The sequence below is a fragment of the Camelina sativa genome, chromosome 13 (assembly GCF_030686135.1).
Source record: "Camelina sativa cultivar CO46 ecotype springtype chromosome 13, ASM3068613v1".
NCBI classification, from domain to species: domain Eukaryota; kingdom Viridiplantae; phylum Streptophyta; class Magnoliopsida; order Brassicales; family Brassicaceae; genus Camelina; species Camelina sativa.
Genome location: NC_141892.1, coordinates 5,666,265 through 5,678,627, shown reverse-complemented (window position 1 = coordinate 5,678,627; position 12,363 = coordinate 5,666,265). Strand labels below are relative to the sequence as shown.

Genomic DNA, 12,363 nt, shown 5'->3' with positions numbered 1-12,363 from the left:
ATAGTATATAAACCGCGCTTTCCAACAATTCACTCCTTTGATTATCTTTGTTTCGAATGAGCTCATGATCGATGCCATTATCAAGTACTTGTTTCTAAAAAAGTATTTGTTTGTAGCCTTGTAGGTGAACTTGTATGAACTCTCTGCTCGTGCTTTTATATATTGACCTAGCCTTATCTTCCTCTAATAGATTTGGAAATTAGAGGAAGATTCTGTGATTTTTCCACGTTTTTAGGATTTTCCAAAAGGTGGAAAATATCGGGCCTTCTTATATAGCATCGTTTTTTTTTTTTGGGGCAAAATGTTTAAGCCCATAAAACATGGATATTAGGAGAATTCTAGTACTTCTTATTTGATTTTAAATTTTAATAATTCTATTTTTTTTTTTGTTTACACCAGTTATTCATTTCCGAAATAACGGTCTCAAACTGGTTCAGACTTCAGAGTGTTTGATCGTCCTCTGTTCCCGCGTGTTGTTGGATTGTGCCAAACAGAGAAAACTAAACTACGTAACCAACCACTAACACTTATCTCCCCACTCTCTCCATATATCTCTCTCTATTCACGTAGCCAACTCGTCTCGATTTCTTTATAAACCCACAATTTATGTACCTCAGAACAAGACTTTACTCCAATGTTGCTCATTCTCAGGCGCAGAAAATCAAAACAGATATTATAAAATATGTTTCTTTGGCTTGCTATTGTCTTGATGATTTCAGCTTCTGTCTCTTCCCATGAACACAAACTCAATTGGGTCGTTCCTCCTGCAAATTCTTCTGAGAGTTTCAATGATTGGGCTTCCAATAAACGGTTCCAAGTCGGAGACACCATTCGTAAGCATACATTACCCAATATCAAAAAGAGTTTCGAAATTTTTAACATCTAATTTGATATACCTTTTTCGTTTGTTGTGCGTTTTTTTTTCTTGTTCGGTGTATTGTATGGGGGTTTGAAAAGGATTCAAATACAAGAAAGACTCGGTGATGCAAGTTACGAAGGAGGATTACAAGCTATGCAACTCGTCGCATCCGAGATTCTACTCGAATACGGGAAAGACCCGATTCATGTTTGATCACTCTGTTCCCTACTATTTCATAAGTGGAATGTCTGGTCACTGCGAGAAAGGTCAGAAGATGATTGTCGAGGTCTTGTCTCGCGACAAGACTACCACGTCCTCTGCTCCTCCGGCTGCCTTGGCTGTTTGGTTCTGCTTCTTTAGCCTCTCGTTATCTTTAGTAGCTTAGTATCAAGAGTTGCTTAATGTATATAGATGGATGTAGAATGGATTCGGTTCTCTTACACTATGGTTGTTTTTATCATGAATTATGTGTTCCGTGTAGTGTAGTCTACTTAGACTATGGTCTATGGGCATGCATTTTCGCAAATGTGAGAAGTATCTGATTCATCAGCGTTAATCACTTAAAAGACGCGTTCTCCAACAGTTCATCTATCACGGCCCATGGCCTTATAGTTTCGTCTAGCTTTCCAAATTCGAATTCGATATATATAATTCATAAACGAAGAGAGTTTAACAAGTAAAAGTTGTTAGTATAAGAATAATAGATAAGACATTTTAAGAAAGTTATTTTGTAGGCTTACACGTTAAAGTTTTTACTTTTTAGTTATATATATTTCCGGTTCTCACTCAAAGTTTTGGGTGGTCAAAACTTTTAGCTGTAAAATTAAATAGTCCCCACTCGATCACTGGATTTTTTTAATGGGTTTAGCCAAACAGAGGTTTTTGGGTATATATTTAATATAACTAATAAATATAATTATGAAAAGTATAGAAGTTAATTCAATGATTGCAAAAATCCAAACACTTGACGCAATCAAAATCGTCGCCATTGTCTTTTATCCTAACAACTACGATCACCATGATCTAAATACTGTTTTTGAAAGATTTTTAATTAACCTTAATTTATTTTGGGCCGAGGGAATCAAATCTTCATTAATCGATATATTAGTAGAAGTGATTAATTTTTTTTTTTACAAGAAACTAATGATAATCAAATGCATGCTTTCGAATGAAAGTAGGTACAATTGTTATTTTATTTTCTCGTAAAAGTAGGTAGGTACCATTTATTTTGGAACTCATAGTTAATTTTGAAACGGGTCAATTTTCATGAGTTTCATTTTTTTGTTCTTCTGCTAAAGTTTTTATTGATTTCACAAGTTTTGTTTATTCTATGTTTTGCTAATACGTGAAAGGCCGCATTGACCTAATTCACCTAATACAAAACTTATTGTGTCGCACATGAGGGATATGTATTTGTTTAAAAGTGCTACAAGCCTACAATTATATATAGTTCTCGTGTGAAACTTCAAAGATGACAGTAGGAAACATTATTTGAACTATAACGATGATGGTGATCCTGACTTTGACCAATTAAACTAAAATTGACATTACAACTTTTCAAAACAAATGATAAGTTTATTCAGATGAGTAAAATATTGTCGTCTTATATTTATTCTGGTAAATTAGTCATCATATATATGCATACATGCATATTGTACGAGCAAATTATAAGACACCATCGTACGCCATGCATAAGATACAGATTGACCTATAATTATGTATTGTAGCTCAGAAATTGTATTAGTGAAGAATTAGACTTAAGTTTCTCTTTGCTAAGTCTAAATATATACTAAACTGTATATAAAAAGTTCAATGTTCATTGGTTTTTACAGTTAATGAGAAATTTATTTTCACAACTTAATATAGTAAGAATTATATATATATATATATATATATATATATATATATATATATATATATATATTTTTTTTTACAAGAAACCAAGCAACGACTTTACTAGTGACAATTGGATATATTTTACAATGTTATAATACATTACATTTTTTTTATAAAAAGAAAAGATTATCATCAAAGTTTGCGAAGTGGTCCCATGGTACAAAAGGATCCGTCATATCCAAGTCCCACTGGTCTAAAGAGATAGAATCTTCTGCAAAATGTGATGAAGATTCACTTCTTGAAATATTACTATACAACGAAGAGAGAGACGAAGAAGTTATCTCGTTTCCTTGCGGTTCGAATAGAGATTCCAAGTCTATTTCTTCTACACCTAGTGTTTTGCAGTTTTTCGCCAGTAGTTCCTCATCACTACCGGATAATATTAATGCTTTTGTTGTTTCTGTGATGACATCATCTTTTGGAGTTTGATCATTGATCTCTTCTCCTTCATTGGTGCTAGAACACATTTTTGGTTTTGTATCCTGGTTAGGATCGGTATGATGAGTGGTATTATCTATCGGTTTGTGCGTAGCCGGATCCAACCCAAGATGTTTCATCTTCTTCTTAATCTTCGTATTCCAATGGTTCTTTATCTCGTTATCCGTTCGACCAGAGAAATGAGAGGCAATTTTAGACCACCTACGACGTCCAAGGAATCCATAAAACATGCAATTAGCATATATATAAAGCATTCAACATATTGACGACCAAAAAAAAAAAATTGCATTTGGCATATAACATGAGTAGATCACTGATCACATTTTATATGATTACAAATCTCATGAAGTAAACAAAAATATATACAGTGTATATATAGTCTACGACATGAAGGATATATCTACAAAAAGGTTATATATCGTAAGTAGAAAAACCCCACATGTGATTTGTTTTTTCCATAGCTAATTAATTACTGAAAAATAACACACTTCAATGCACACGTACTCGTCAAACTCTTTTGCTTTTTTTTTTTTTTTAACCCACTTCCATGCACAAGTATATACGTCAAATTCAGTTTTTCTTTTCATGACGCATTCTCGCAATTAATTATCTATGTTTTGGTTTAAATATGCCTGGTTTCGTCACTACTATAAAACTAAATAATTCAATTTTTCATACCATTCTCACAAGTTTTAGCAAGAAAAAAAATAAAAATGAATTTAAGGAAGCTGGTTTATAAGAAAAAAGAATTAAAGGAAGCTGACTCAAACATATCGGATCTAAATCCAAGCATGGTGTTACATTCGAGAGATATTTCATTTGCAGAAATCTAGTTTGACGCCGGCTAATAAAAATATATGATATACAAAAAAATATTCATATTATCGTACCGGTTGCCAAGTTGAGAGTGAAGTTCCATAATTCGATCTTCTTCAGCATCAGTGAAACCACCTCTCTTGAGATCGGGTCTCAAATAATTAATCCATCTCAATCTACAGCTCTTCCCACATCTCAACAAACCTTCATGTACACGTACGTAAACGTTTATTAAACTTCCCAACAAACAAAAAAGTCGACAAAATAAAATCTACCTATGCATCAATGCATGCATGTATAAATATAGGTATATGTATGTAAAAAAAACAAAAAAGTACCTGCGAGTTTGGGGACAATTCTCCAGCAGTGGATGCCATTGTTAAGAATGAAGTTCATGAGTCTATGATCTTCTTCTATAGTCCATGGGCCTCTCTTCAGTCCAATTTTTTCACAGCAAGGTTTTCTCCCCATATGATTTTTTTCTTTAAAAGAAAGCTAACATATATGACATCGACCAAGTATTCTACATATAGCTATAATGCTAATTTGAGGCAACCAAAGAGATCTTGAGTTAGTAAAAAATTGTAAAGAAGAGATCGTTGGATCAACTAATGGGCATTACTTATAAATAATAAGATGTGAGTTGGGAAGGGCAAAGATTCTCTCTTTTGACAGGTCACTTACAGGCTAAAAGACAAATGAGTCCAAATTGTAAAGCAGAACACTAATAAGTGAAGCAGTAAATAATGATTGCTGAGACATCTAAATTAAGATTTATTTAGTGAGAAGTGTGTGATGTTGTTTACAATAATACTATGAACTTGTCGACAAACTTCTTTTGAGCTTATGATTCATTAATTATCAAAGTTTGCACTAAAGTCTAAAGCCATTCTTAATTTAATAGGTATAGATAGATTAAATGCGATCAACTATATACAACATTACATAATTATATTACGTGGTGGCCGAATTGAGTTAAATATTAGTGATCACCGTGGTATATAGCCTACTAATTTGTATTAGTGTTGTCATCAAATCATACCATAACCTTTGTTCAAATCATGTGAATATACAAATGAAAAATATATTCATCAGTGGTGTTCTAACAAAATTCATAAAATTACTACCATGGTAATTACCGACAAATGAGTCACATTTATTCATTAAGCTAACCAGAGAATTGCTTGTGTCAGTTATTTTTCCTACAAAATCTCTAACAATGCATATTATAAAAAAGTCTAAAAATGCATATTTTAATTCAAAGAAACACTGCTTTTGAACATGATTAACAAAATAAATTACAAAAATTCTATAATACGACGATGATCCAACTAACAAAAATTTCTTCATAGTTTAGGGAGTTTTATGACTATAAATATTAGTATATGATTACTTTAATTGGTAACCGAAGGAATTTCATTGATTGAAAGTTATGTTTAAAGTTTTGTTAAAAGAAAACGATTTGAGTTTTGTTTGGATCTATCGGTCCCCATCTTCAAACCTTGTGCTTATTCTGTCATCAAGGCATCTTCTCTTTTGATCATTGTAGTCTATTTGTAAATATTTTGTAATTGTTAATATTAATTTGAGGAGTCGACTTAGTTTGCACTGCACCGTCATGATTTAGACAAGTTGCTTAATAAAGAAAGTCACGTTTTAATTTATCTAGTCAGACTTTAATATTTAATTCTTCATAAACATAATTCATCTAGCTAGTAGTAAGTTGAATGTCAAAAGAACTGAACTAGCATGAAAATGTTCTTCAACGACGACGGCTCGACGAGTGTACACTATTTCTTATATTTCTTTAATCTGTCCACAACATATTTACAAGAATTATAATAACTAAAAATTTGCGTATTGTTAATTAATGTTAGTAATTTTATATACGTATTATCAGATGAATCCAATTTTCATTGAGTTATAAAGTTTGTAATAAGGAACAAATATATAATACTCCATAGAGACCGTACCCCTGGATATATATTAGATACCATTGGAAAACCACACTGGTTGGAACGAACAATTTTTGGTCCAATAATAATCTACTATTGTATTATGTTAAATAACAAAATATCCCTTATTTCATGGTTTAATTAATGATATTTGATTAAGTTGCTCATAAGAAACGAGGAACAATTTGCATTAAAATACTCTAAATGCGGAAGGGTTTTGCGTTCATGCATAAAGGAATATTCTCCAAGTACTCGAAGGTATACGCATATATATCCAAATAGGGATCAAATATGTATAATTTTTTCTAATTATAGATCAATTCTGAAATATTTCATTACATTAGGCTATATGTCATAGTCTATTATAAATTTATAATCTTTATTTACCTACCTAAACTTAGAAATCTGTTAGTAAATCAAATCATATATCCAAATTGTATTAGTTTTTTCTTATTGAATATTTAATCTCTCATGCCTCTCAAAAATGTCGTGAATATTATTGCATTAAAGTACTGTAGTAAACTAGGTAATCAAGCGAGTTATTAGACGTTAACAGAAACTAGAGATTTAATTGATTAATTTATCGTCGACGTATATATAATTTATGTTTCCATTCGGTAAACTTACATTGTCGTTTGTTTTATTTGTTTTTTTTTAACAAACATTGTCGTTTGTATTATGTGTTTCTTAAGGCCTAGTCAACAAACTAACTATATTTCTAACTCTTGTGTAGTACATCATCAAGAAAATAAACACACCTAACCAAATATGCGATTTTGTTTTGATTCACTGAACTGAACTAAGTTTTGGAAAGAAAAATGTAATATAGAGTATCGCATAGAACAATACTTGGGTTCACTCCTAGAGGTGAACCCCTTTGTTCACCCCCTTTAATGTTAACCAATAAAAACATGCCACCTAAGACTAAATTTAAATCATATATTGAATTAAAAAAATAAAACAAAAGCTGTTTTGACGTCGTTGACGTCTCCCATCTTTTACATATTTTTTTTCTCGGCCCCCTGTCTTATATATATTATACAATAGTTTTAGGCTATTATTACTGATTAGGGTTTTTGTTCATCTTTAATCGGTAGGTCTACTTCATCGATACTTTTTTTTTTTGGTTAAACTTTGGATACTTTCTCTTTTTATTCTTTATTGGGTTCTTCGTAACAAACGCTAATTAGAAGTTTTTCACAAATTTACAGAGGAAGACAGAGATAATATCAATTTAGACATCTAGAAGAAGGAAAACTTCAGTGTTATACAAACATCAACTTGTCAGGTCAAGTTACGCAGATTCTCTTTTTTGTTTTGGGTGCCAATATGAAGTAGTTTCAGATTCTCTTATCATTATTAAACTAATATATTTTTAAAAACTAGTGGTGAAAAATAGAGGTATTGTAATCGATACATATGTGTGAGTTTCTATATTAAAATATTTATGGATTATGTTTTTCAGGTCATCTTTTTCTCAGTTGTGTGTTGATCCGGATATATTGAAGTCTTGATTTGGTGGATGTTAACAAAGACGTACTAATTCCGCAAGGTAAGACGTAAACATCAATTAAAAGAGTTTTTTTTCTAAGTATATTTACTAGGAGATATATGGTGCATCAAAAGCTGAATTTTTTTTTCTATAAATTAAAATATATATTAAATGTTATAGTTTTTTTTTTGAGACAGTTTTTGTTTGTAAATTTATAAAATAAACTGTGAGGAAATAAAACGTAATTATTTATCAATCCTCAAAATTTTAATTTTACCAATCCGCCCATATGTAACATTTAATCAAAAAATTTTAATAGATTGAGTAACTTAACAAAACCTTCTAAATAAAATAATTTTAAATAAATAATATGGTATAATATCAAATCTTAGTTTTTAAGGTTGATTAGTTAACAATTTTTAAAAATAAGAATAATTATTTAAAAGATTTTCTTAGTTTACAATTTTCTTTGTTTACAATTTAACATTTTCTTAGTTTACAATTTAATTTACAGTTTTTTTACCCTTAATAAGAAATTTTACAAAGTGGTTTTTCAAATAATAATACATATATAGTAATATTAAATGGTTAATGCAGATTAATTGCAATGGAGAATAGTTATATAAGTGAAGATTTTTCCCCCAAGGAAGATTATGATTCAATAAGTGTAGACACCGCTTCAGTTAGTGAATCTGTAGAAAAAGAAGATAACATAGCTAACAATGAGAATTATGTCCAAACTGAAGAGGTTGTTGTTCTAGAAGCAAACAAAGAAAGTGAGCTGAAAGATGAACTATGTATTGGCATGGAGTTTAGCTCTGATGAGACTGCTCATACAACTTACCAAAAGTATGGAGGCAGTCATGGTTTTGACGTAAGGAAACAACGAAGGACGATAAAAAAAGAGAAGGTAGTAAGGCTTCGTTATGTTTGCTCAAAGGAGGGGTATAGGAAAGAAACTAATGACGAAAAATCTTATTCACAACCAATCACACGTTGTGGTTGTAATGCTCATATGACATGCTACCTACAGAAGAACGAAAGATATAAGATTGTGTCTTTTGAGCAGAACCATAACCATGATTTAGTGAGGACACCTATGAAGCATTTGTTAAGGGGCAATCATGCATTATATATCTCTCAAAAACAACATGCTGATGATGCTAAGATGTCAGGAATTTCAGCAAAAGCAACTGTTGAAATGATGAGTAAAGAAGTTGGAGGACGAGAAAATCTGGGGTTTTTGGCGAAAGACTATCAAAATTACATATACCGAAAGCGAATGGCAAAAATGGAAAAGGGAGATGCTGGAGCAGTTTTGGAATACTTTCAGAAAAAAAAGAGGGTAATTCATCATTCTTTTATTCAATGCAGATTGATGAAGATGATATGATCACTAATATCTTTTGGGCAGATGATCGGTCTATAAGTGATTACAATCTTTTTGGAGATGTTGTTTGCTTCGACACAACTTAGAAGACTAACGAGTATGATAGACCTTTTGCTCCATTTGTCGGAGTTAATCATCACAAGCAAATTGTAGTGTTTGGTGCTGCTCTTTTATATGATGAAACTATTGAGTCATATAAGTGGCTTTTCGAGACTTTTCTTGGAGCAATGTCTGGAAAACAACCAAAAACAATTCTGACTGATCAATGTGCAGCAATGGCGAATGCAATAGTGAAGGTATTTCCTGAAACAAAACATAGGTTATGTGTTTGGCATATTTATCAGAATGCTGCAAAGAAGTTGAGTCATGTATTTCATGGAGCAGAACAATTTGCCATGGACTTTAGTAAGTGTGTATATGACCATGAGGAAGAACAAGATTGGTTAGTGGCATGGAGTGATATGCTCGAGAAGCATAAATTGACGGAGGATAAATGGTTGAAGAATTTGTTTGAGCTCAAAGAAAAATGGGCAATGATATATGGACGTCATACTTTTACAGCAGATATGGTGAACACACAACGTAGTGAAAGTATGAATAATATATTGAAAAAATATTTGAAGCGTAGTTATAACTTGTTGTGCTTCTTTGGACACTATGAGAGAGTGTTGGAGGATCGAAGATACAAGGAATTGATTGCTGACTTCAATATGATGCATACCTCGCCGGTATTATGTGCTAATGTAGAAATGTTGCAACATGCACAGGAAGTGTATACGCCTGAAGTTTTTAGCTTGTTCCAAGGCAATATATAGTTATCGGTGATTATGTTGCTACAAAAGTCAGTAAGTCTGAGATGGTGTATGAATACAAAGTATCTTATCGTGGTGTGGCACAAGAGCATTTGGTTAATTATAATGCTATAAGCCAAACAATACATTGTGGTTGCATGAAGTTTTCTTTTGCTGGGATCTTATGTCGTCATGCATTGAAAGTGCTGGACAAGAAAAATGTTAGAAGAATTCCATCTACATATATTCTAACTCGATGGAGCAAAGAGGCAAAAACACGAAGAATATCTTATTATCATCCAAAGACACTTAATGAAACAGAGAAGCAATCGATTGGAAGACGATACAACCATATATGTCGTACTTTCCGTGAAATTGCATCTGTTGCTGCTGATCATATAGAGTTGACGTTGTGCGCAAATGAAGATGCCATTCAATTGCTTAGAAAATTGGAGGAAAAGAAAAAAGAACTTGTGAAAGCTAATGCATGGATGCCCCAAAGCTCAGATGTTGGACTTGTGGAAGAAGAAGAAGAAGTAGAAGACAAGGAAGTTCCAAATGCACGTGGAATAAAAAGAAAAGCTTCTGTTGGACGACCAAAGAACCAAAAAGTTGGTCCCCATCGTCGATACTTGAATGTTCTTGAAGTAAAAAATCGACGTACATCAAAATCATCAAGTAATGATACAGCAAAAAAAAAGTTATCATTTCAGGTATTTGATATATATTTTTTCTTTTTAATATAAATATATATATATATATATATATTCACTTATTAATATAATTACATATATATTCACTTATTAATATAAATATAAATATATATATATATATATGTATATTAACATTTAATAAAATAATAAATGCTATAGGACACTACTCTTACTCCAGATACTCAATTATCTGTTACTACCACTAGTCCGACCTTACATCATGAGTCATTTATCTCACAAGTGTTCAAGGTAAACAATTCATTTTTACTATTTCTATGTTCTTAAATTATTTGTCATTTTTATTATTAATTTGAAGCCTTATATTTTGTAGGAATATGACAAGAGTTATGGTGGTCCATCTTAATGCTATGCTATACCACTTCTTTTTTCCCAAAATCATATAAAGCTAGATCACTTTTCATTTTTCCTTTATGAAATCACATTTTTGCAAAAGTACATTAGTATTATTTTATTCTAGAATGATCTTCTTTTTATTATTTTCTTTCAAATGCGCTTTTTTTTTGGCTTAGGCGTACATGTTTATACTGACAAGAAAAAAAAATTGTTGGATCGTAGAGATGAGTAACGTCCAAAATCTGTGTTCATAATGATTAATGAACAATACTTGTAAATACAAAATATTCATTTAAATATTTGTAAAAACTAAAAGACAGGGGGCCGAGAAAAAAAAAATGTAAAAGATGGGAGACGTCAACGACGTTAACGACGTCAAACAAAATAATACAGCTTTTGTTTTATTTTTTTAATTTAATATATGGTTTAAATTTAATTTTAGGTGGCATGTTTTTATTGGTTAACATTAGAGGGGTGAACCCAAGTATTGTTCTATTGCATATGTGTTCAGAGATGGGAATCTCTCTGATTCAACATGTCAATAAAATTAATTTTTTATAAAAAAAAAAGAAAAAAAAGAAAAGAAAAAGAGTATTGCATATATGAGAAGGACCTCGACAAAAACAATAATACATTGACACTGAGAGACCATGGGGATAAAACGAGGGAGTGACTAGTGAGGTGAGGTGACCATCACACACCTATTATTAATACAGAGGACCAAAATCAAATTACAACAAATTTAAGCCCACTAATCGTATCGCCTTACGCTTTCAGCCTATATTATTAGCTCCAGCTAAATTCTTATAATCTTTAAATGGGCCTAAAGCTTGACCAAGACAAACGGATTACATATAATAATGTTGAATATTATTAATGAGTTTTCTCTTCTCCACTCGTAAATTAATTTCTCTTAGCAAACATTTCTACCGTTTTTTTTCAAAATATTATTTTGGGATATGTTTTTTTTTTTTATGAATTTTGTTTTAAGAAAAAGAGAAATATGAATGCTACAAATTTAATTAAAAGAGTCATGGTGTTACACACTTAACTCGTTTGCTTTCAAGTTTCAAGACTGATATACAAGTATTTATTTCCCTTTCGGATGTTTGATCTTAAACTTGTTGCCTTGTTGGTATAGTTGGAATTATTCGCGAAATCAAATATCAAAGGCCACCAAAACCTTTTTTTTTTTTTGTTCAAACCCAAAGGCCACGTAACAAACTAAATTAACTAATGATAAAATTTTATTATTTTATACCACAACTAGAGCCAAAAAAACCTGACCGGCCACACAAAAATGTACATATACAAACACCATTTTTCTGGTCTCCGGAAACATAACCGGATTGAGCTGGAATCAGTCACTAATCAAACCGGATCAATCATGGTTTAGTCAAGAAACATCCCTCTTATGCGACGAAGTAATTACAGCTGTTCCAGAACGGCAGAACAAACACGAACATATAAATGGGTGTCCACTAACATATTCAGACATTACATCACCATGATCACTCTGTCCTTTTTTCCATTTTCTAAGTGAACAACATGTAAACGATTACGACTTATAGGCCATCTCAATATCAAGACTCATTCTCATGCGTTGACTATTAACCAACTAAACATTTTTCTATAGGACCCCTCTCTCTATATATAAAT

At 31.5% G+C, this 12,363-nt stretch overlaps 2 protein-coding genes and 1 pseudogene across 2 annotated transcripts; 2 read left to right on the top strand and 1 right to left on the bottom strand.

The window, feature by feature from the left end:
• The first annotated feature begins 638 nt into the window (after positions 1-638).
• On the top strand, positions 639-1,405 carry LOC104735452 (early nodulin-like protein 21). Its single transcript, XM_010455252.2, has 2 exons — positions 639-833; positions 958-1,405. Exons 1-2 carry the CDS (start codon positions 683-685, stop codon positions 1,242-1,244), a joined length of 438 nt encoding a protein of 145 aa, XP_010453554.1. The 5' UTR covers positions 639-682; the 3' UTR covers positions 1,245-1,405.
• A 1,377-nt stretch (positions 1,406-2,782) lies between these two features.
• LOC104735451 (myb-related protein 315) lies at positions 2,783-4,835 on the bottom strand. Its single transcript, XM_010455251.2, has 3 exons — positions 4,348-4,835; positions 4,084-4,213; positions 2,783-3,394 (listed from the first exon to the last, which is right to left on the bottom strand). Exons 1-3 carry the CDS (start codon positions 4,478-4,480, stop codon positions 2,866-2,868), a joined length of 792 nt encoding a protein of 263 aa, XP_010453553.2. The 5' UTR covers positions 4,481-4,835; the 3' UTR covers positions 2,783-2,865.
• Positions 4,836-8,624: 3,789 nt separating this feature from the next.
• LOC104737987 (protein FAR1-RELATED SEQUENCE 5-like) lies at positions 8,625-10,635 on the top strand (annotated as a pseudogene).
• The last annotated feature ends 1,728 nt before the right edge of the window (positions 10,636-12,363 follow it).